This window comes from Canis lupus, chromosome 13 (assembly GCF_003254725.2).
Source record: "Canis lupus dingo isolate Sandy chromosome 13, ASM325472v2, whole genome shotgun sequence".
Taxonomy (NCBI): domain Eukaryota; kingdom Metazoa; phylum Chordata; class Mammalia; order Carnivora; family Canidae; genus Canis; species Canis lupus.
Genome location: NC_064255.1, coordinates 55,719,196 through 55,745,149, shown reverse-complemented (window position 1 = coordinate 55,745,149; position 25,954 = coordinate 55,719,196). Strand labels below are relative to the sequence as shown.

The 25,954-nt window shown below is 32.7% G+C and overlaps 1 protein-coding gene across 3 annotated transcripts in view; it reads left to right on the top strand.

The window, feature by feature from the left end:
- TECRL (trans-2,3-enoyl-CoA reductase like) overlaps positions 1 to 25,954 on the top strand; it is a 112,583-nt gene that overhangs the window by 66,200 nt on the left and 20,429 nt on the right. For all 3 annotated transcript variants that reach the window (XM_025435660.3, XM_049092997.1, XM_025435659.3), the window contains exons 6-9: positions 3,657 to 3,762; positions 5,027 to 5,099; positions 8,488 to 8,531; positions 19,913 to 19,970. In XM_025435660.3, coding sequence (XP_025291445.1) covers positions 3,657 to 3,762; positions 5,027 to 5,099; positions 8,488 to 8,531; positions 19,913 to 19,970 — 281 coding nt within the window. The remainder of the gene's footprint in view (positions 1 to 3,656; positions 3,763 to 5,026; positions 5,100 to 8,487; positions 8,532 to 19,912; positions 19,971 to 25,954) is intronic.

The window sequence follows — 25,954 nt, the reverse complement described above, 5'->3', positions numbered from 1 at the left end:
GAAATTGTCTCTTAAGGATAATGGGCAAGTTGGTCAGAGCCTATTAGAACATTGCCATCATTTTTCTCTCTAGGAAGGGAATAAAGGGCTGATCAGTTTTTTAATAAAGGCTGGAGTTGGAGGGTTCATAAAGGCAGTGTAATTGTATTCATATTTTAGATCAACATATAACATATCCGAGATATATAACACAGCATGAAAAAAGAGCACTTTTTTTTTTCCCTAGTGGCATGCTAAGGGAATTGACTAACAGCTGGTTACTATTCTTAAATACAAACATAAGCATGTTTTATAACATCTCAGTGATAAAAGTTTGTACCACGTTGTTCCAAAATAGCAAGAATGTTAAGTCTGTATGAAATCATTTCAGAGCAGATATACACAAACACACAAACACACAAACTACTTGTGAAATTTAAGTGTCTAGCAGAGACCTATAAAATAATCACACAGCTTCTAAGGCAACTCAATTTTAGGATGGATGATTACCATTTCCCAAGGTTAAGAAGATCAAGTGCCCAATGCCATGTCCAGTTGCCACATAATCTAATGTTAATTATCCAAAATGACTTTGAATCATCTCACAGAATCAAAAGTATTTTTCTGCTCGGCTCAGATTTATATGTGACTCAACTACCACAAAATTATTTGACTGTCTTAGAAACCTGCGCACAGGAGAACTAAGGCAGTATTTCCTACAGTACTTCCATCCCTGTCAAGTAGTGAAAAGAGGGTCCACAGCTTGGTGAAACCAGATGTTCTTTATTCAATCAACAATAGTTAAATTAGAAGATATGTACTTGAAAGTGTCAAGGTCTCTCCCACCATGGGGTCAAGTGAACTCCTTACACTGAGGTTGATGCCACACCTCCATAAGAAATTCTGACTGCTAAAAAAAAAAAAAAGAAAGAAAGAAATTCTGACTGCCATCATGAGGAGTGGAAAAGCAGTGTTTGAAACCTTTCCTATACACAGCATGGACAGTTTGACTGTCTTCCATGAATGCAAGAAGATACATTGGTTTGCATGCTCATATTCTGGTTTAGATCCCTCATATCATTAACCCCATACTTTCAAGCCATCCCTCTTCTCTCATACTCTAGCTCAATAAACACCACAGTCCGTGTTGCTTTCACTGAGTTCTTCCCAATTCCTGGAATTTTTGCATGGGCCTTCTGCAATTTGAAGTCCATTATTAGCAAAATCTCTTATATCTTCAACATTTTACTTGAATATTGTCTTCATATTCTTCCACAATAGAAACCTGGCATATCTCTATAAAATTGAGACTGTTTTCTTTTTTTTTTTTTTAAGATTTTATTTATTTGTGTGTGTGTGTGTGTGTGAGAGAGAGAGAGAGAGAGAAAGAGAGAGAGGGAGAGAGAGAATATGAGCTGGAGAGATGAGGGACAATGGGAGAGGGAGAAGCAGACTCTGTGCTGAGCAGGGAGGCCATGAGGCTCAATCCCAGGACTCTGAGACCATGACCTGAGCTGAAGGCAAATGCTTAACTGATTGAACCAACCAGGTACCTCAAGACCGTGTTTTCTTTCACAGTCCCCCTGTCCTGAAACTTAGGTAATAAGTGATATTTTTGAATATTATGATTGGAAAAAAGAATTGGCCCAAACCTATTTATGGATGTTCAATCAGTTTAGCACTGCACAGAGGAAGAGTTGATATTTGAAAAGAAGTCAACCATAATTAAATAGAAATATTGTGGAATGGAATCAGACATGGAAAGTATGTGCAGAGTGACATATATCCAAATAGTGAGTACAGCTGTATGTGCTATGCTGGTAAAATAAAACATTAGAATAATAAGCTAACTAATTTAATCACAGCATGAAATAAAATTTTTCATTTAGAGTTCTAGTATGTAGCTGGGTATAACCTCACTTTATACTTTCTTACAAAGTGGAAAATTTTACACTCAAATATTTTTGTAAATACTCCTAAAAAGAACCAACAAGGTAGGAGAGATATTCATTTCCCTTATTGATCTTTTAAGCCTACAAGGCTTAAACCTTTTCCTAAATCAGAACCTTTCCCTTTGCTTGTCTTATGGTCTAGAAAGCTCTGTCTCTCGAGATATTCACACTTGGTCCTCTCATTTCTCATAGAATTTGCCTATTGTGTATTGATATACACACATAGAACATGTCTCTCCCCTAAAATGTGCACAGTTATATTTTTATGAATTAATGGATAATAATAAATTCCCTAATGACATAGGCAGGTTATCATTTGTTTTCCCTAAAGTCACTGTTATTATTAACCAGAAATCATTAATTCATTCTGTTAAAATAAACTCCCCGTAGAGACTCAATGTTTGATTTTACATAGAGTAAATGATGCACTGATTTTTAAGTTCAAACTCTATTGATTTAAGTGTGCAATTTTTTATCCACATTGATTTTCTTGCATAACAACCACATTTTTTGAAATTTTATATTTTTAACAAAATCAGTACAGATTTTAATGGAAATATATTTCACGTATAAGCAAGAAAATGTATTCCTGTAAATCACATCTGACATTTGCTTTTAAAACAATAGTTTTATAAAAAGCAACAAGAGGTGGTAATTAGAAAAACAGCAACAAAAACAAACATGCAAAGAGACAAAAAAAAAAATTACAATTCATTTGGTAGGTAAAAACCAAACATAAAACAAACTAAACAAAACAAAAGCTGCATTGACTCCATGAAAAATGAAATTCAAACTTTTTAAATGTATGGTTCTTGCTAAAGGGCAACCAGACAATGAAAACGTTATTCTGAATACTATAAAATGTCAGATGAATTCTAAATAGATTTGGGGTATTTTTAAAACTTGTAAATTTTCCCCTCTGGCAACTATCAGTTTTCTGTATTTATAGGTCTGATTCTGCTTTTTGGTGTGTTTATTCAGCTGTGTTTTTTTTTTTTAGATTCCACATGAGTGAAATCATATGGTATTTGTCTTTCTCAATCTGACTTATTTCACTTAGCATAATGCCTTCTAGGTCCATCCACATTGTCTCCAATGGCAGAGGGGAGAGGAGTGGGGAAGTCAGGCAAAGTGGGGGTAAGGGATTAGGAGACACAGGTTTCCAGCTATGGTATAAATACATCAAAAGAGTAAAAGGCACAGCATAAAGAATATAGTCATGATATTTTAATAACATTGTGTGATGATAGATGACAGGTGCACTTAGAGAGCATAGCATAATGTAAAACTTGTTAAATCACCATGTTGTACACATGAAATTGACATAACATTGTATATCAGCTATACTAAAAAAAAAGCAAAATAAAAAGAAAGTTTGTACATTTTCTGCTTTATTCTTGAGACATTTTGCTATGACTAAAATTATAATTATTATATATTCCTGGGGTAGATGTGAGCATATAGATTATGACTGGTATTATACACTATTCTGAGTATCATCAGAAGTAGATTTATAGAGATTGTTGTTGTGACCATACTGTTATTGTGAAATAAATTTAGAAAATTTCTAGGGTAAAAATATTAAAAGAAACATTAGTGTTTTGATTATTGGAAACATTTCCTAATAAATTATAATGTAGTAAACTAACAAAAATGTCTTATGCATAAGGCAAGCCAGACCTATGGAAGAGAACTTAATATGTTTATGTTTTATTTTCTTTCTAGCTTGGCTTGCTTCTGTCATTGTATACACTATATCCGATATCTTTTGGAAACCTTATTTGTTCATAAAGTTTCTGCAGGACATACACCTTTGAAAAATTTGATAAAGGTGGGGATTGGTATGTTTTGTAATTTTAATTATCACTGAGAAATTTTGTGTATTGGGTCATCCATAAAATGATACAATCATGTTTATTTCCCTCATGCTTAGATTTTTCTGTTCAACCATGTCAGTATATCTTAAACATCCGTTTCTGAAATGCCATGTCCTGAGTGACCTATTTCACTGGAGCTGCTCTGAACCAATAATCCTACATAAAAGACTTGCCGTGTCCTTTTGTTAGAGCAGCATATGTTCAGGCGCCTTTAATTTTGGAAATATTTAGCATTGAATTCAGATTCTTTAAGTGCCTCTTGAGGAAGAGGGATGTCATATATGAACCCTCCTGTAAAAATACATCTGTGTGATTACAATGATGAAACTATACCCTGCACTTATGACAGTTGTCAGTTTGATGACAGTGTCTTTGCTCTTCCAAAAATGGTGAATGCAGGGAGTTAATAACCATCTCATCAAATAGCTGTCAAGAAAATGGGAAGTTTAATGAAATACTGAAATGGAAATGCACATCGGATAACATGCTGCAATTCAATTTTCCAATTCTAACTCCAGTTACTTTTAATTTCCAATTTAAAATTTACTTTCAATATGAAATATTTCCTTTTTTTAAAAAAGTCCTTTTTTGGCAAATATCTGTTTTGTAAAAAATTCAACAAGCCTTTATATTGTTGTCATTGTAATAAAACAATAAACTCCCAAACCTCAAAAATCACTTAGACTAGCTTCTATTCTGGCAGAAGGTATTAAAATTTATCATTTCAGTACAAGATTAGTATTATAGCCTAGGACTTTAGAAACTAGGACGTTCCCCTTTATAATCTATCAAGATATGTTTTACTAATGATTAAATAATTCATTATTTTATTCATTTACGGTTGAAAAATTAATACTAAGATATTTTATGTAATGCATTATTATTTTATTACTTCATTCATATTGATTACTGAATAGACAACCACTCTTGAAAAATATTTCTAAAATATATTGCTACATTTGCCTTATACTCTAAGTATCCATTTATATTAATAAGGGTTGAGCAAAGTAATGCCTTTCCTTAGTGATATCAAATGGGTACTTGTAAAATGGTACTTTATTGGGTGAGGAAGCATTTCATTTATCTTGCTTAAAACATAGCATTTTTCATGCAAAAAAAAAAAAAACCCTGCAGTGTGACATAAGTATATGGGAAGATTTCAAATGATATGATGGATTTTATATATATTCCCTAACTTTTATTATGCTTTATTTGTAGGGCTGTGCCTTTTATTGGGGATTTACTTCTTGGATTGCATACTATATTAATCATCCACGGTATACACCACCATGTATGTAGAATTTCTTTCTAATTAAACACATCCTAAATTGCCAGCATCTAAGCCGTTTTCTAAACTACACAGAAGGGGCACCTGGGTGGCTCAGTGGTTGAGCATCTGCCTTGGGCTCAGGTCTTGATCCCACGGTCCTGGGATAGAGCCTGCATAGGACTCTGGTGCTACAAGGGTTGAGGTTTCACATTTAATTGACAGTTATTTTTTGTGATCTAATTCTGGTGCTTATAAAGTTTGAAATAATTAGAAATAAATGGAGTAGTCAAGCTTTATTTTATTTTTATTTTATTTTTTTAAGATTGTATTTGTTTATCAATAAGAGACACACACACACACAGAGAGGCAGAGACATAAGGCAGAGGGAGAAGCAGGCTCCCTGCAGGAAGCCTGATGTGGGCCTTGACCCCAGGACCCCAGGACCATACCCTGAGCTGAAGGCAGAGGCCGAACCACTGAGCCACCCAGGCATTCCAAGCTTTATTTCAGATTTTATAAAATAAGTTAAACCATCTTAACATCTTTGCTTGAAGTACCAACAACAGAATCTTTGGTAAAATCAGCAAATCTAGTTGAGCACACTATAAGTAAATCATTCCAATGTTCAAAACTTGAATTCTTCTAAATACTAACAATTGACTATGAATATTGAAGAGGAAAATTTTCTAAATCATATAACTCTCATTTTTTAAAAAAATATTTTATCAGAAGATGTACCTACTAATTTTCAAACATTAGCCAATAGATATTTTTGCCCCACAGTATGTTTAAGAGCCTCTGAAAGATGTTACATTCTAGGTATCTGATACAAAATAATAGAAGCTGATTGTTATTAAGATATGCAAAATATTTATTGAAAACTTAATGTTTGTCAATAATTGTAAATTTCCTATTTCTTTTGTAATGAGAAACATTATTATATAAATGCTAATATTCCTGATTATAGATTAGGAAAATGAGCCCCTGAAAGTCTAATTTTACTGTACTCAAGACTCTTAAATGCATAAATTATAAGTAGGACTCAAATTCTGTGAAAACATATATCGCATTACAATACTGATTCCAACTGGAAAGTGAATAAATATCATGTATAGTCCTATTCTCAACAGATTTGGCTGCATAAAATTAATGGCATTTGTACATTTACACACATTGACTTAAATAAAAAAACAACATATTATGTATTCCCACCACATATACCATTAAGGAGGTAATTTTTAATACTTCTTGAAAATATTTAAAAGTAAATAGGAAAACATTATCATAATTGAAAACTACCCAATGGTAGGAATATTCCATTAACTGCAAAATGGAATGCATATGTTCAGAAAACTCAATATATAAATGTTGGTATCAACATCAATCAAGGAAAAATAACCCATTTGTTTTTTTTTTCTGCCAAATGTGAAATATTATAAAAATTATAAAAAATTATAAAAAGTTTTAATGATGGCTGAAATTTTTTCTAGAAAGTTTTTTCTATCTGTAACTTTGCATTTTGGAAATAAATATTAAAAATATTTAAAAATTATATTCTTTGTCCCTTTACCTGTTTTTATCACATCATATTTATTCTCATTTAAAAAATGAAAATGAAGTATATCTTCACTGCCCTCCTATATGAAATGTTTTGGACCCCTCTCTTGTCTGTGTTAATATCTATTCATTTTCTAAATTAGACTTCCACAATGTTCTTAGAGAGTCCTCTATGATATCCCTGATTAAATCTTTCATTTTAGCTTTTACATTAAATACTATATAGATCTTTCTTTGTAACACTTATCAGGGTTGCAACTTCCATTTGTTATTTTGTGATTATTATTTGTTTTCTTGCCAGACAATAATTTGCATTAAGATAAGAGTTGCTTTGGGCTTAGTTTATAATTGATTTACCACAAGCACACAGTATAGTGCCTCTCATATAAAGTCCTAACAACTATTGTTGAATGAACTAAGTTTTGTCTAGAAGTAGACACAAATAAAAAAATATTTCGATTTAGCTAGAGAACAATGTTTAATTATAGGAAAGTGTGCTTAGTTATATGGCAAATGTAATATTAAGGAATAAGTGATTATAAAATTGTTCTATCAGATATTATAAAGAGTGTATAACAAATATGTATCCTTCTAAGGGAAAATCTGAATTTTAAATGTTTTACCACAGATAATGGGATTTTAATGCATTTTCCTTTACATCTTTATCTATTTCACAAATTTACTCCATTAATGTATTTTATTTCATAATTAAATATATGCACTTTATAAAAACAAAACTTCCAACAATTCCACATATTTTATATACAGAAATATATATGTATGTATATATATCCATGCATAGATACTTATATAACTTTTGAATAAATTATACTTTTAAATTGCTAGCCAATGGAAATGGAACTTCCATAAAAGACAGGAAGAAAGATGTTTGAGGTAGTATTATTTACACATAAACATAAAGTACCGCTAATTTTGCAGTAATTAGATAATATTTAGAGCTAGATAATTTTTAGAGCTAGCCACATTAAACATTATAGTGCAGATGCTGCTGTATCCTTTATAATGAGCTTTTGATAATATTAGAAAAACCTTTAAATATACTTATAAAATATGCAAAATTTAAGATGAGGTGTTATGTTTTCTTGCAAATATGTTTACTACATAAATATAATTTATATGTATACACATAAACAGAAAAAAGAAATGCAACTATTAATATAGATGATGAGCTTATCAGAAATTTTTATGTGTGGTCCTTTGGTATATTCCACTTCTCTACCATGAGAAAGGTGACTTTAGGACACCTTTATTACTCTATATGATGTGGGAACTTATATAACCTATATTCTTCTTTATTTCAAGATGAGGACATTAATACTTGCCTCATATATTTGTTTTTAGATAAAAAATATAAAACACTTATAATATAAAATACATTCAAATGATAATGCTTAAAATATAAATATAAAATATTTATAAAAATAATACATAATGCAAAATATAAAAATTGTTATTAGCATGTTTATTTTTGCTGTTAAACATTAAAAAGCAAGCATATTATTGGGTGCCATCATATATTTTGATATGTGTTTTTACAGTGACAAATGAGAGATAAAATCATCCTTCAAAGAATTTAATGATACAAATTAAAAGTAGATTTCTTTTGTATTCTAAATATAATTATGTGATTAGAAAAAAAGTACTTGTTGAAAGCAAAAATATTTTCACCCCTTTAGATTGCAAAGCGTGTTATTCCAAAAGGCCAATTACATACACCACAGACTCTGGATTAGAGGATAACAATATCCAATAAACGTTGCCTGAACTATGTTTATAGTGTGGTTTTCCAAAATATGAATGTCTTCATGGCATCTTCTTTCCTACTTTCTAGCATTTGGTAACCGCCAAGTCACAGTATCTGCTATCAATTTTTTGGTATGTATTATTTATATTATTTGTTATTCATGCTCTCATTGTAGTGCTATTAAGAATGCAAAACAAATTATATTTGAGGATTTCACATGTAGAAAATATCATCTATTTTTATATTATATAGTTAATGGTATTAAGTGCAGTAAGTCAAGCAATTACCTCGAATTAAGGCATTAGCTCTCTAAATTTTTCTTTTTAGCTCTCCAGATCTTTTTTTTTTTTTTTTAAAGATTTTATTTATTTATGAGAGACACAGAGAGAGAGAGACAGGCAGAAGGAGAAGCAGGCTCCCTGCAGAGAGACTGATGTGGGACTCGATCCCCGGACTCTGGGATCACACCCAGAGCTAAAGGCAGACCTCAACCGCTGAGCCACCCAGGCATCCCAACTCTCCAGATCTTTTAGTAAAAATGTTCTAATCATCTATAAAGGATGATTAGAATAATTTGAAATATAGTAGAATTTGAAAAAATCATACTTAGTAATACTTCTATTGTCTATATACTTGCAGAAGCCTAAAAGTGAGTTTCAGGAGTCTAACAGATAAGCATCAAATCACTTTGGCATAATTGTTAATTTAACTAATTCTGAATGAAAACAAAATCTACTTTTTAGAATAAAGCACAGGGATTTTCTAAGTGTTCACAATCCAGCTATTTAGATTATTCTATTTAACTTTACATATACATTGTTTGAATTAGGTACACATCAATCTGATTACAACAGCTTATTATTTCTGAAATGCATTATTTCATTCAACACATTTTGCTTTATACACCATATTCTTCCACCAAATAACCCATGCTTTTATTCTTTGTTCATGTTCTTCTTCATTCCTATCCTTGATAGATTAATCCCATAATTCCTGTTCCTGATGTATTGATTAAATTTCCTTGATTCATATATAAGTCTATGCCATTTGTGAAATTGGTATTGAATAAATTATATCCCACCATTTCATACTAGGCACAAATCACACTCACTTTGTTAAAAGCTCTCATGAGAACCAATGTGTGTATTTTAGTTAATAATTTCGTTAAAAACATCCTCTACTTGTTGGCTGTGGTTTTGTAGAAACTATCACCACCTTTTAATTTTCCACATGTGTATATTATTCATAGATAGCAAGACTTCAGTTTGTTTTGATGCCTTTATTGCTAACCTACATTGTACCAAGTGTAATGATCTCTGAATATTAACTACTCAGTAAATTTGAGCAACTGGAAGAATTAATTAGTGATAAAATAATAGCCACGTACTTGGTCTTCATTTTGACACATTTTTAGATGTTCATATCTGTTATTTCGTTTTTCTCCTCCTTAAAATGTTAGCCACTATACATTTTTGCAACTTGTTTTCTGCTAGTTTTGTGTAGTATTTACACATCTCCCATTTTACATAGCATTCTTGATTCCTTTTCTTTTCTCAAATGTGGTATAGCAATGAATCTATTAAAGAAAAAGAAAAGAGAAAGAAAAAGAAAAGAAAAAAATTAGGGAAAGTTATAGGTTTTTATTTTTTTTAAGATAGGTTTATTTATTTATTTGAGAGAGAGAAAGAGAGAAGAGTCCAGGAAGCAGAGAGAAAGGGAGAAAGAGTCTTAAGCAGACTCTGCCCTGAGCACAGAACCTGACATGGATCGCGATCTTACACTCCCCCAGATCACAACCTGAGCTGAAACCCAGAGTTGAACACTTAACTGTGCCACCCAGCCACTCCAGGAAAAGTTATAGCTTTTTAAAACATTTGTCATAGCAGTCATAATATTTTCAAGTGAAAAATAAAGAGGCATAATTGGAAATGGGCAAAATTCTAATAATTTGTAATATACATTTTTCCCCAAAGACTTTTAAAAGACATTGCCTCCTAAATAAGCTATTCATGCTTATTCTTCACAAATTATTTTATTAATGTATGCTTTTATATATATTTCACATGGGAAAAAATAAGAAGTAGGAGAAATAGTCAAGTCATAAAATTTAATCACAGTTGTTGTCTTATAAGGGCCAAGGTGTCAGAATAAACAAATAGTGATAAACGGTAGCATTGACTACATCCAATACAGACAGTAGGTAAGTGTGATAACTTTAATTCCACACTTCTAAGCACATAACAAACTTTGACTCATTCAATCATAGATTTAAATTAAGATAAAAGGAACAACCTGTGATTTTATTTATAGATAGTATTGAGGATATGAAGAAAAACTATGTAAAAGTCAAAATTTTGGATGTAATTGTATTCTATTGCAAATAGAAATTCAGAAAAGAGATAAAAGGGCCACTACGAGTCTCTTAAAATTATAAATAGTGATGACAAATTAAAAACTCCCGCTAGCCCTGAATTTCTTGATAATGTTCAATGTAGGCAAAACACGTTTAATTTTCATAAACAAAGTTTGATATTAACATATAAGTTTTAAGAAATTGATTCCAATACAGGATATAACAACAGATGAGTTGTTTGAATTTGCACATATATCACCTATTGAAGATGCCTACTATATTATTGTGAGCATACATTATATATTTCAAAGGTTATTTTTTTTCATTCATAATAACTTGAATATCTAAAGGTGTGCCTTTCACATTTATCACAAAAAAATGTGTATGCAAATGGTTTGGAAAGAACAGCACCTATTTTTAAGTCAGTGCATTTAAAATTACTTTATATTAAGATTATCAGCATATAATATAATCAATTATTATGTAGAAGGAACAGAGGGGAAATTCATAGCTCAAACTTGTATGATATAAAGTATAACCAGAAAATGCCTATCTTAATTTTATTTTTCTACTAATGTTTGCAAAACTTCCTGTTCTTCATTTCTTGATATATATACACCCTTAACATGGGAAAAATGCATTATTCATTTCAAAGTTGATTTTGCTTTTCTGCTATTGTGTAGACCCAGAATATCACCTTGTTAGGAGATAATATATTAGAATTTGTGAAATACAGTCATAGTTAATTCTTAATTACTCATGTGTGAATCATCCATTTTGTGGACTAACCATTTACAAATTATAAGTTTCTCTTCTGCTCCCTCTTCTTCTTTTTTTTTCTATTGCTATTCTGTTTTCTAACATACTAAGCAAAGTCTATTTTAAGCAAAACAATGCACTTTAAAATGCATACTTAATGTATTCCAAAGTGAAGTATAATTTCTTGTGGAAAATCTTTGATTTTGGTGAATTTTGTCATGTTTATATTATATTCGAAGAAGTTATTTCATCACGTCTTCTTTTCTTATTTTCAACAAGACTTTGTTTCCTCAAATATGTTCTGATATCACAAAATCTACAAGAGGAAAAAAATCAAGCAAGTAGAATCAAGTATAGGCGAATTTTTAAAAACATCAGAATATCTTTCCCCACAACTTTTAGATCTTTGGTTGTTTTTTTTTTTTTTTCTCCTAGAAATTGTGGAGATATACTATAATCCAATCTCTGTATATTTCTATGATCTCTATTCTCTGAAACCAAATCCACCCACAAAGGAACAAAAGCACTACTGCAAAACAAAATAGAATCTATGATTTTAAATATTTTGCTATTGTATAAATAACAATCTATTTTCTTTATCCATTTTTTCCTCTCAGTTTATGTTTTACTCTCCAGAAGCAGTTTATGGCTTGTCAGTTCTTTGTACATTGAGCACTTCACCATAAAATGAATTTTTCCCTGATTTTTTACTGTCTTCAACAATGTAGGAAATAAATAATAATGTAGAAGACATGGTTTGTAAAGTACTGAAAATCACTCCTCTCCCTGGTTTTGCCTCTGTGTCTTCAGTCTCACTATTAGTTACACTCATTTAGATTTTTTTTATTAAAATGCAAATATTCTTGGAGAAGTAATAAATTACTCTCTTATCAAAAAGTCACACCTTCTCCTGTAACACTGAACAGGGAAGAACCTTGGGCACAGAACAGTAATTTTTGATTAGAGGAGAGGATGCTGGGAACAATATATCACAGCTTTTAACAAGGGTGGAGGAGAGTGAGGCCATACTATAGAAACTGCAGTAAGTGTTGGAGAGGATGCGGAGAAAAGGGAACCCTCTTACACTGTTGGTGGGAATGTGAACTGGTGCAGCCACTCTGGAAAACTGTGTGGAGGTTCCTCAAACAGTTAAAAATATACCTGCCCTACGACCCAGCAATTGCACTGTTGGGGATTTACCCCAAAGATACAAATGCAATGAAACGCCGGGACACCTGCACCCCGATGTTTCTAGCAGCAATGGCCACGATAGCCAAACTGTGGAAGGAGCCTCGGTGTCCAACGAAAGATGAATAGATAAAGAAGATGTGGTTTATGTATACAATGGAATATTCCTCAGCTATTAGAAATGACAAATACCCACCATTTGCTTCAACGTGGATGGAACTGGAGGGTATTATGCTGAGTGAAGTAAGTCAGTCGGAGAAGGACAAACATTATATGTTCTCATTCATTTGGGGAATATAAATAATAGTGAAAGGGAAAAGAAGGGAAGGGAGAAGAAATGTGTGGGAAATATCAGAAAGGGAGACAGAACGTAAAGACTGCTAACTCTGGGAAACGAACTAGGGGTGGTAGAAGGGGAGGAGGGCGGGGGGTGGGAGTGAATGGGTGAGGGCACTGGGGGTTATTCTGTATGTTAGTAAATTGAACACCAATAAAAAAATAAAAAATAAAAAAAATAAAAAAAAAAAAAAGAAACTGCAGTAAGGCCAGGAAACTGCTCAAATGTTGGGTATTTATGGAAGGAGATAAATGAGGAAAGAAAAGTGTGCCAAAGGTAAGTGCTTTCATTGTCAGGCAGCATGCTCAGGTTTAGTTGTGACACATTTTTCTGATCTTTTGCCTACTGTTGATAGAAGCCAATAAAATTACTGACAGTACTTTTTATTGAAGATTTAAAACACAATTCAGGACTCCACATTTTCTCATCATTCTCCAATGTGATTTCCTCTCAAATCCCTTCAAGTATCTAAGGTAAATAATAACATAAGTAGGAATCAACTTTTATACAAAACTTTGGTTGGAGTATTGCTTCTTCAATATTTTGTTTAGAAAACTCATTTTAATATTAATAATGTAAAATTAATGCAAGTTCATTTTATTATAATTTTTATAACTATTTATTTTTCATCTAAAACTGACTCGTAAAAATAGTAATAATATAAATTAAAATCAGCAGCTACTATAATGATAAAAATATTGCTAAAATATAAAGTATTAAAGATAATATAAAAATAATATCTGAAAAAAATCATAGTGTGTGTTATTTTTTATTTGTTATTATTATTATTATTTGTTGTTTTTTTTAATTTTATTTTTTTATTTTTTTTTAATTTTTACTTATTTATGATAGTCACAGAGAGAGAGAGAGAGAGAGAGAGGCAGAGACATAGGCAGAGGGAGAAGCAGGCTCCATGCACCGGGAGCCCGACTTGGGATTCGATCCCGGGTCTCCAGGATCGCGCCCTGGGCCAAAGGCAGGCGCTAAACCGCTGCGCCACCCAGGGATCCCGTTGTTGTTGTTTTTAATAGGCACACCAAGCTGGCTTGTTTTATCATAAGTATGTTTTTAGCAATAATTTACTTCAGAGTCAGTATTTATGAAGTATTTTTATTTTTAAAGTTTTACTGTATGGTGTTATTTTTAGACTATATCCTGGTACTAAATGTGCACATTCTTGCGTTATATGATATTTCATGAAAGCTCAATGGATTAAAAATAAATAAATAAAATATCCCTAGAATTTGGTAATGAGATGGGCTACAGAAATAAATAGTTTTTAAACATTAAATCAATTTCAAGATCAAATACTTTGAGTTAATTTATCGAGTGAAAATATCTTCTCCTATAGCAAGTATAGCAGGTTTTATACAATAAAATTTTAATTTCATGCCACACAAAAATTCATAAAATAACTATTAAAACTTATTTTTCATATCCTACAATCATATAAATGCAATAGCTGAACTTTTATTTAGAACCCTACAGTTATTCATTTTCAAAAATGACCAGTATTGTTTAGAGCAAAGATAATACAATAGAATAAATTAGTCATAATAAATGGTGCTGGAGCAACTAGATATCTACATACAAAAAGAAAAAAATGAATCTAGACACAGAACTTCTACACTTCACAAAAAATTAACTCAAAATGGATCACAGACCTAAGTGCAAAGTGCAAAAGTGTAAAACTCTTAGATGATGACATACAAGAAAATCTAGATGACTTTAGGTACCACAATAAAACAATAAGGAATGATTCATGGAGGATGCAATTGATAAGCTCATTAAAAACACACTAAGACTTCTGCTCCACAAAGAACAATGTCAAGAGAATGAGAAGAAAACAAAGACTAGGAAAAATGTTTGCAAAAAACACATCTGATAAAAGATCATTATCAGAAATATACAATGTCCTTAAAATGCAAGAATAAGAAAACAAACAACTCAATTCAAAAATACAAAAAAGATTTTAACTGATACCTTATCAAAGAAGATACACAAATATCAAATAAGCCTATGAAAAGATGATCCAAATCATATGCTATCATGGAAATGCAAATTAAAAGACATAGCACTACAAACTTATTAAAATGGCCTAGAATCCAGAACACTGACAACACCAAATGAAGATAAGGATGTGGAACAAGAGCAAGAACTCTGATTCGTTGCTGTGGGGATCCAAAATGATCCAGTCATTTTGGGAAACAGTTTGGCAATTTCTTACAAACTTAAATATACTTCAACTATCCAGCAATTGTGCTCCTGGATATTTATCCAAAGGAATTAGAAACTTATGTCTACACAGGACCCTACAAAGGATGTTTGCAACAGTTTTATTCATAATTGCCGAAACTGGGCAGCCCCGATGGCCCAGCGGTTTGGTGCCGCCTTCAGCCCAGGGCCTGATCCTGGAGACCCAGGATCGAGTCTCACATCAGGCTCCCTGCATGGGGCCTGCTTCTCCCTCTGCCTGTGTCTCTGCCTCTGTCTGTCTCTCTCTGTGCCTCTCATGAATAAATAAAATCTTTAAAAAAATAAAAAATAAAAAATAATTGCCAAAACTTGGAAGCAATTAAGATGTCTCAAAGTAGCTGAATGGATAAACTGATCCATCCAGATAATGGAATACTATTCCATGCTAAAGGGTAATGAGTTATCAAGCCATGAGAAGACACCAGGAAAACTGAAAAGAATACTATTCAGTAAAAGAAGCCCTTTCAGACTGAATACTGTTTGATTCCAAATAGATGAATTTCTGAGAAATGCAAAACTGGAAACAGTAATGAGACTGGTGGTTGGCAAGGGTTGGGGAGAGAGGAAGAAGAGGATGGTGGAAATACTCTGTATGCTACTATAATGATGGATATGTGCCGTTATACATTTGTCCAAGCTCAGAATGCACAATGCCAAGAGTGAACTGTAATGTAGATTGTGGACTTTGGGTGTTTATAATGTGTCAATGTATGTTTATCAGTTGTGACTAACATACCATGCTGGTGGGGGACATGGATAATGGGAGAAGTTATGCATGTGCAGGAGCACGGGGGTATATAAAAAAATCCCTGTACCTTCCCCTTGATTTTGCTGTCAACTTTAAACTGCTTAAAAAATAAAGTCTTATGAATAAAAGTATTGGTTACTATATTTTTTTCTGATAAACCTATAATGAATATATTAGACATATATATTCTGGAACATAATGCATGTTATCTTTTTATTGAAATGTCTATTAATGGGTTTCCTAATTTTAAAAAATCAAGATTGGGAATTAGAATAAATTTTTATTTTTTTTATTTTTATTTTTTTAGAATAAATTTTTATAATGTTATCATAGTGATATGTTATCATAAGTCCAATATAAAACTTATGATGCTGAAAGAGTGTAATATCGGCCTATATTATTAAATAGCAGGTCTATGCAAATATGTTTTATCCTTTAGAGACTAACTTCTCAAGATTATAATAGTTGATACAGATCACGATGAAATTTTCCATAATTATATAGTGATTGAAGATTTTTCTTATTCTTGATATATTACATAAAATAAATAAGACATGACATGATAATAATTATCATTAGAAATAGAGAAAATTAAAATAGCTGAAATTCAAAACAAATCTGATTATTAGTGTTAGAAACATTCTAGCAGATTCAATTTTTAATTATATTAATAAAATGACCATTACATTGCTCAAATTATAAACTTATGTCAAATTATAAATAATGATTAATGATAACATGTATAAAACTTTAGGGAAAATAGATATATACAGAAATAATATAGATAATTTTCATTCCTATAAAACACTATCAGATTACAAAATAAAGATTACTTATCTTTACTGTGGAAACCAAAAGAATTTTACTAAGACAAAATGAGAGCCTTTTGGATGTCTACAAATTCTGTATTTGAGTGTTTAGATTTTATTCCATAGACACATTGTCTTCACTTATATAAGTAGAGAACATTTGCTTGCTGAATCTTACAAGAAAGAACCATACAGAAATTATATAAAAATGGATCTTTACAAGTTGGGCATCTGCTATACATCTGCATGTTTACTATATAAGATGATTTAACATGTAAGCAATGTAAAAATCAAACCTTAATGATAACTTTCTCAAACTTTATTTATGAAGTTGTTGTGTTAACATGTAATATGCTAAATGAAGATTTCTAATTTAAAGAAGAATCAACCCAATAGAAATGTGTAAGTCATGCTGGGAAATGTTCCAGGGTTTCACACTGAATGTGCTTCTGAAATTTTATTCAACGAGAGAACCATATATTGAGTTTTACGGCACTGACTGAATTTTCTAATCTTACTCAGCTCTGACAGAAGAGGAAATTATATCAACCACTTTTATCTAGGTCAATTAACCTATACTGGACACATTCATTCTTCAGAGTTTTAGAGCCAGTGCTTAATGTGAGCATTGAAAATAGATCCTTAAAATCCATTACAGATTTGCTAAGTTGATGATAAACTAAGTATTTCTAAGGATATAGTATAGATATAGCTGATTTTTTCTCTCCACTCCTACAATGCATATAGATAGGCATTTCAACTGTAGGTGGATAGATGGAAAAGTTGGATTATTTCCCACCTTTTTTATCCCCTTCTCTCATATTTCTTATTTCAGTACATTATGTGGTTTATTTGGGGGTTGGAGGGAAGGGGCACCTAATGATAAATTATGGGATATAGCTAGTGGTCTTAATAAAGCTTAAATGCTCTTTTTCATGGCCTATATATAGTTGTGTTGTGAAAAGTAGTTGTTCAGATATAGTTGTATTGTGGAAAGTAGGAAGGAGAAAATATTTTGATGTTTGAATGAATTTAAAATCCTGATAATCATAAAGTGATTATGTTTTACCAGAAGAAAACCCATAGTTTCTAACATCTAATTTGTTCACAAAGATTTGGTAAGTTAATTTGCTTATTAATAAGTATTTTTATCATATATCCCATTTGGTGTTTGGCACTGTGAGTGATGAAAAATAAGTATGACATGCCATTTGCCTGAAAGATGAGCAATATATGTGAAGACCAAACAAATATAACAAATTATTAATTTAGTAATTATGTGTTTTGTAGTGCTACCATTGTGTGAGATAGAAATTTAGAGAAGTGAGATTAATCAGTGTAGGAAAATTCTCTGAAGAAGTTTTTAATTAATGACATTGGTAACTAAAATTATCATAGTTTTATTGGGTAATTCATATGTCAGACACTTGATTTCATTTAATCATCCTAAAATAACCATCATAAGACAGGAAGTAATATTAGCATTTAGGGGAAGAAATGGACTTTCATATGTCTTAGCCATGTAATCTCTAGAAAGTAAGTTAAAAGATGAGGCATTTGAACATAGATTCATCCAACAATGGCTCATAGTCTTAACCACATTCACCTAGAAATAAGTTCAACTATAAAATTATTATCTGAAAATGTAAAATTCAGCTTTTATTCCTAGTGACAACTTGAGAAACTAGGAACCTCTTCTACAGTTACAAAACTATTATATCTGAAGAAATCCATAGAGAAATTTTTGAAAAGAACAAAATCAGGTATATTTGAAGAGATTATTAGCATTAAGGATACTGAGTTAAAAACATGCTCAATTTATGGGATATATTATAGTGAAAATTTGGATGACTTTAAACCAAATGGTTTTGGATAACAATCTGTTATTAACAAAATAGTATTTAAATGTTGAATACATACTTTGTGTTAATCAGATAAAACATATAATGGGGTGCCTGCGTGGGTCAGTCAGTTAAGCCTCTGCCTTTAACTCAGGTCATGATCCTGGAATCCTGGGATGGAGCCCCACTGTGGGCTCCCTGCTCAGCTGAGCATCTGCTTCTCCCTCTCCATCCATCCCTCCCCTCTCTCACCCTGCTCATGTTCTCTCTCTCTCTCTTTTTCTAATAAATAAATAAAATCTCTTTAAGAAATCAGGTAAAGCATATAGGTAACAAAGGAAGGGGTACTAACTTGTGAGGATCCATGTTGCAATTTGGGAACAATTTTAACCTCATTCCCAGAGATGTTAGTTTCTTAGGGGGGTCACAGTGACCTATTCACTAGGATGGCTAGGGCAGTGTACATGATCAAGGGGTCAGATGACAGACAATCAGCAAGTGTCTTTGCAGGACAGTACTGACTACAATAAGTTTTCTAAACTGAGTTGAAACTGGGGCGGGGGGTTGGGGGGAATCATGCAATCATCCTTGTAGTGGTAGGGTTGCTCCTGTGCTAATAAATTTAGGATGTGTAAACCTATGCCAAGCTTATCTCCTCTGACATGACTTGTCTCTTCATGGCATGGAAACTTACCTACTAATCAAGTGCAAAGCATATAATCAGCACAACCTGATTTTTAACAAGGGAATTTGAACTTAGTTATCAAAACGGATCAATAGGGGCACCTGGGTGTCTCAGTCAGTCAAGTATGTGCCTTCAGCTCAGGTCACATCTCAGGGTTTTGGGATCCAGCCCAGCACTGACCTCCTGCTCAGCGGGGGTCTGCTTCTCCCTCTCCCTTTGTCCCTTCCCTCATCTCCTACTCTCTCTCTTGCTTTGCTATCTCTCCCACAAATACATAAAGTCTTCAAAAAAAAAAAAAAAGGATCGATAATACCTTCAAAGTTTCTAACTCAGAGTGATCCATTAGGTTAATTCAATATGTCTACAACAGCTTCTTCATTGTTATGATACAAGCTTCCTTCTCCTTACAATTAGAGTGATAATATATCTCTTGGAACTTGAGATTAATATCTTACATGAATGTTGGTAAATCTATAGAATATAATTTTTAAAGAGGAATATGTTGATCACACTGAAAAGTTTAAAATGTTTTACAGATTTGTGAAGCTGGAAATCATTTCATCAATGTGATCTTGGCTCATCCCAATCATACAGGTTAGTCTCTTTTTTTCTTCTCTAAACAATGTTAATTATTTTTATTATTTATTATTTTTTAATGTTAGTTATTTTTAAAAAAGACTTTAGCAAACATTTTTAAAGCAATAGTTGGAAACTTTTAAGACAATATGCCCCAATTCTAGCCCCTGTATGACTAAGTTTTTAAAATATTTGAACTAAATCATATTTTCTAATAATGGTTTCTCTAAAATAAAATGCACATGCCCCCCTAAATCAAATGACAATCTCACTTAAATATGTGAAAAACAGATGATTAAGAAGTAAGGGAGTATAAAATCCAGTGATTAATGTCAATTTCTTAGCTTGACTCCCAATCTTAATCTAATTTGCATAATAATTTATGTAATCCCACTATATTTCAAGTGACTGAAACTTTTTCTAATAAAAGCGATCTTTGGCAAATTCAAAGCTTAGAAACAGTAATGCCTAGGAGGACACTTAGAATTTAGCTGTTAGCTAAATTGATGACTATATAAAGATGATAGAGAGAGAGAGAGAGAGAGATAGCTAGATAGATGATAGATAGATGATAGATAGATAACATGATTTGAAAATATTTGTACCTTCTCTTGTTGAAAAATATTAAGAGAATAATGACAGTACTATTGTGGCTTATTGTCTGCTTTTACATTAGTGTAGAGTGGCTGAGGGGTGCCTGGGTTGTTCAGTCAAGGGTCTGCATTCAGCTCAGTTCATGACCCCAGGGCCCTGGGATGGAGCCCCATGTTGGGCTCCCAGCTCCTGGGGAGTTTACTTCTCCCTCTCTTCCCTTCTCATGCTCTGTCTTGCTAGTTCTTTCTCTCTCTCTCATATAAATAAATAAATAATAAATAAATAAATAAATAAATAAATAAATAAATAAATAAAATCTTTATTAAAAAATAGAGTGGTTGGATGCCATTTTTAAGTGATCCAAATTAATAGATTTACTGAGTTCTCTTTGGCTGTATTTGAAACCCAACTGTAAAACTTTTAGTGTAGAAACACAATACAACTCTGTAAAAATACTAATATTGCCAAAGTTATGAATATCACTAATTTTAGTTTTGACTATGAACCTCTGTGTCATCTTGCTCAAGTTTCTTCATGTACTTGGATTATGGTATCATGATTTGAAAATGAAAATTTTAAATCATGTTTCTGAAGTCAAACAGGCCTTTGGATTGTTCATGAGAAAAAGACTTTTTTTCTTTAGTGTTTATTCTATCCTTTATCTTGCTTATATGTTGCTCTTGAGAAACCGGATGCCAATCTAATCTTCTCTTCTTTATTAATTGACTTGGTCTTTTAATCTTGAGACTCAAAGACTTTTTCTTTATCACTAAGTCTATTAATTCTGTGGGGTATGTCTTAGACTTCATAATTTCAGGTCAATTTTCCAGAAACATGATGTAATCTTCCAGTAGGTTGATTCATGTCTTTTTTTTTTTTTTTTAACTTCCATAAAGTTTTCTTATGGTTTAAAATTTGTTTTCTTGCATTGTTGACTGTATCAAGGGGTTAAATTATATATATATATATATATATTTATATATATAATATTTTTATTTCTTATATATCTATTACTTTCTATTTTTAGCTTTTTATTTGTTTTTGGCTGTTTTTCTTCATCTTAATATCCCCTATTCTATTAAACATTCCATAGGCAAATTGAAATGTCTATATTACTGAGATGACTTTTCTCCTTTTACTACAATTTTTTTCTTGAATATAATCACTTTTCATCAATTTTTTCTTCCTGTTTTGGCCAAATCTATTTTGAGTTTTGGAATTCTTAATGGCTATGTTCTCTGTATCTGTAAATGCTTCTGTGTAGGCAGATTCTGTTAAAATTTTTCAATTATCTTTTAGGGGGTATTTTTATCAGCATGGAAAAAATAGCTTTCTATTTTTCTTACATAGAAGGCTTATATGAATGCCAATCGACTTATGTTCATTTTTAAGTGTATGGGTTGTCCTAAAAGAGAAATAATAAATATTTTTACGGATGGTGTGCTTGAAGTGGAGTCTCTAAAGTGTGTTCTGGAAGGAAGGAGGGTTATTTTATTGTGTCTTTTGATTCTTTAAACACTCTTTTTTTCTAAATGCCACAATTCCAAAGAAATGTTTCCTTCTTTTCCTTCTCCCCTAAGCCCCCAGTCAATGTATTCCTCATGAGCTGCTCTCCGATACTTTCATGGAAGTAGTGCTTCCTAAGATGAAAACCTTCTAGTCTCACTACTTACAAATCATTTCATCTCATTTCAGTTCTTCATATTCAGTGTTCTGATCTGTCAGGTATCAGACCTTTTCTTAGTAGATCTACTTTTCCTTATCATGAATTTTAGATTTCTATACATACAGTGCATTCTTTTTTTCTTACATAAACTCCTTTTTAAACTATCAGTTCCTTTGTTGGCTTTTAAAAAGTTTCTACTGTTCCTGGTTTTTTACTCCCCAATATGTGTTAATTGATCCTTGTAGCAACATCTGTTTCTTAGATGTGCTTTAGTCATAAATTATGTATAGGGGACCATTTAATATTTATTATTTAAATAAGGTGTTGCAAAACATGTTCCCCAGGAGACACAGTTTGATATAGAATAAGTTTAAAAGAAGTTTATTACAAAATACAGAAAAGAAGGAGGGAAGGAGAATTTTGCTAAGTAGGAAATTAGACTGTGATGTTGTCTCACGAGTGACCTTGGTTAATTCTACAGGGGTATCTGAAGCTAGGATAACTTACCTGAGTTGTCTTGTGTTGGAATGACTAGAAATAAGGTTACTTGAGTGTAAATCTCTCTGGGAAATGTGAATGACTGAGTATAAAACAGCTGTCTTTAGTCAAGGCCATCCTCTTGGAGGGTCTGGAGTTGAAAACTTCCTGCTACCAGTAGTCCCATCAGTTATGGATGAAGTCCATCATACTTGATGGGGATCTTGACATCATATCTCAGCACGCATCAGTCTCTTCCTTAGGTTTCACAGATCCACTTCTTTGTAAACTTTCTGGTAATAACTCCGTCAGGTTGCCAGAGTGCCTCTCTTTCTGGGGGAAATGTAAAAGAGACATGCTAGTGGGAGAGTACGTACACAGCCTTTACCACTGTACATGGTCTCAGTATAACAACGGATGTGCACTAATTTTCTCCTCCACAAACTGTTAGATTCCTTTTACCCTCAACATGCACATTTAATGTCTCAGGGATTACCTATTGTCATAACCTTATTCTTATTTTTTTTTTAAGAAAGGGAATGTGGAGGGGCAGAGGGAGAGGGAGAGTGAATCTTAAGCAGGCTCCATATGCAAAGTGGAGCCCAGTGTGGGGCTTGGTCTCACAACACTGAGATCATGACCTAAGCTGAAATCAAGAGATGCTTCAGAAATTGAGCCAGCTACCCAAGATCCCCTACCTGGATCCTCATCTTGGGGGTAAAATTTTCCTGGATACTTGTCTTGGCATTGCAGAGTCTTCCTTCCTGAGGTCCCCCAGTTTGTTCTTCCATCAATGAGTTTAGTGTCTTACAGCTGATTAAAATCCAAAAACTGGGAAAGGAATGTTATATTGTCAGCTGCCCCAAGTCTCTGGACTGCCATCTCTTAATTTATTTCTAAATTCAGAAATAACACTGTTGGGTAAACATAAGCTAGCTTTTTGGAACATTGTGTTACTTTTAACTAGCCGTAACTTTTTGTAGATCGAGCCTCTTCTGATTTTACTACTCATTCTGGCTTATGACAATTAAGTGCTATAGCTAGAAATGCCTTTGATTTGGGAGAAGGGGAAGGAAGGATACTTAAATCCCAATCACTACTAGTCCATCCTAGTTCTAAAATGACAGCCCTTATATTCAGCCTGGAACTGCAGAAAGACAAAACTAATCTTAGTGCTGGTGGTGCCCCTTTCACTAATACATCCTTATAGCTTTGGAAAATGGTATATCCTGTAAATTATGTGGAACATGGGAAAGAACATGGGGATATGGAACATGAGAAAAACTTTTCTTCCATGGAAAAGAGCCTTCCCTTTTCAGCCTTATTTAGACTATCTAATCTAGGATCCCCACTTTTCTAAGCCATTTGACATATTTCCCCCCTGCCTGCCATGGGGATTCTAAAATTTCTTCCTCATTTACTGTGCTCATGCTTCTAGGTGCATGTTAGTTGTCTGTACCATTTTAGCAGAACATTAACTCCTATATCCCAGAAGACTGCTCCAGCATAAACCTATCCTTGTCCAATTTTATATTTTTCCTTTCTTATCAAGCATTCTCTGAATCCAATCACATGTATATTCTCATATGATTTGCTAGCTGGGTTCCATAGGTCCATTGGGGAATAATCCTTTTTCTCCCTTACCAGATCCAGAACAACCTCAGGTAGATTATATTGTTCTGTAAGCCTACCCTATAGCATAGAAGTTAAGAGAAGACATAGAGAAGATCCTAGAACAGAATTTCTTGCAACATAGTGGCATATGTATTGCCTTTAAGCAAGAGGTTATGCTGGCTTTTAATAAAATGACCCCTTCATCAGGCTCTTGGTTCATGGGAATCTATACCAAGATTTTGTGAATACCAACCTTGACTTAGCAGACCTAGTTTGATTGGAGTTTTGTTTTGTTTTGTTTTGAGCATGACTACTATTGCAAGTAAGTCTTTGGACTGGTGTTCAGCTTTTTCTGTGTTTCTCCCATTCCAAGAGATTAGAGCTTCTGTGATGAGGCCCTCTGTTGCAGTTGGATTTTAATTGCCAATTGTCAATTTCAGTTTTTAGCTACCTTGCGTACTGATAGCAGTCACCACTTAATTCCATTGGACCAAATAAAGCATTCCTTTCCACCAGTATAGAATATCAGCACACCACTGGTAAAAAGGCTTTATATTTGCACAGCTACTCTTGTACCAGCAGGTATCTGTTTGGGATCTACCGTCAATGATGGGAGCACTCATTGCAGGCTTTTCAGTTGGTCATTCAACTTTAAAATGCCATTCCATTATCTGCTTTTTGGGCCATTCCTGGTGGCAGCTACTGTCAGTTCAGTTTTCTAGGATGCAGATGCTAAGGTGGATATTAGCATTCAGGAGGTCTGTTAGAGAGTGATTTTATGAATGAGGAAAAACTAAGTCATGTTTGGAGAGAAAATTGAGAGTCTTATAGTTTCAAGGGCAGTCTCAGGTGAACCTATGGGGCATTCTAAAGCTGGGATGATCAATCAATGTTATTCTGAGTTGAGTCATCAATTTACCATATTGATCAAATATTTGATTAAAGCTACACCAAAGAATGAATGTGACTTTGGGCACAAGGTTGCTCCCTTCTGCCAGACAATCTTCATAGGGATGCTGAGAATTGAAAGTTTTCTGCCAGCAGCTATCCCTGAAGCTGTAGAATAAACTCTTCTACCTAAAGAAGAATCTGGGTGGTGCACTATTGCAATGTAAAAAATCTTCTGACTTTTATGTAATAGAAGCTCTATTATATATAGTAACTATAGATTGAGAAAGCATTTCATCGCAATGTAAGTATTAAATTAGTAACATCCAGGCTTACATCTTAAAATTAACAGAAAATAGATACACAAGACAATATCTATATACATTTTCAGGGTCCGAGACATATTGGTTATTAAATCTATAGACTACATCTGGAAGAAGTGTGCATTTGTGGATCCTTGAACATTCCACTAACACTAGAGGCTGAACAGTCATAAACTAGATTTAACCCAGATTATCTTGCGTGCATCTTCCACCTCTGAAATTCAGATTCTATAACAATCACTTTTCTTTTGATGAATATATGGATATTACACAAAGGCATTTGCATGTATGTTATCAAGACAATCTGAAATATTAAATGGCATATGTATTTACCCTTATCTTGAAATGAACAGTACATGAAATCTGCACAGTACCTAATATATTTTTTTACTTTGATATTTTAGCAATAGTTACAGTTCTGAAAGCAGCATACTGACATT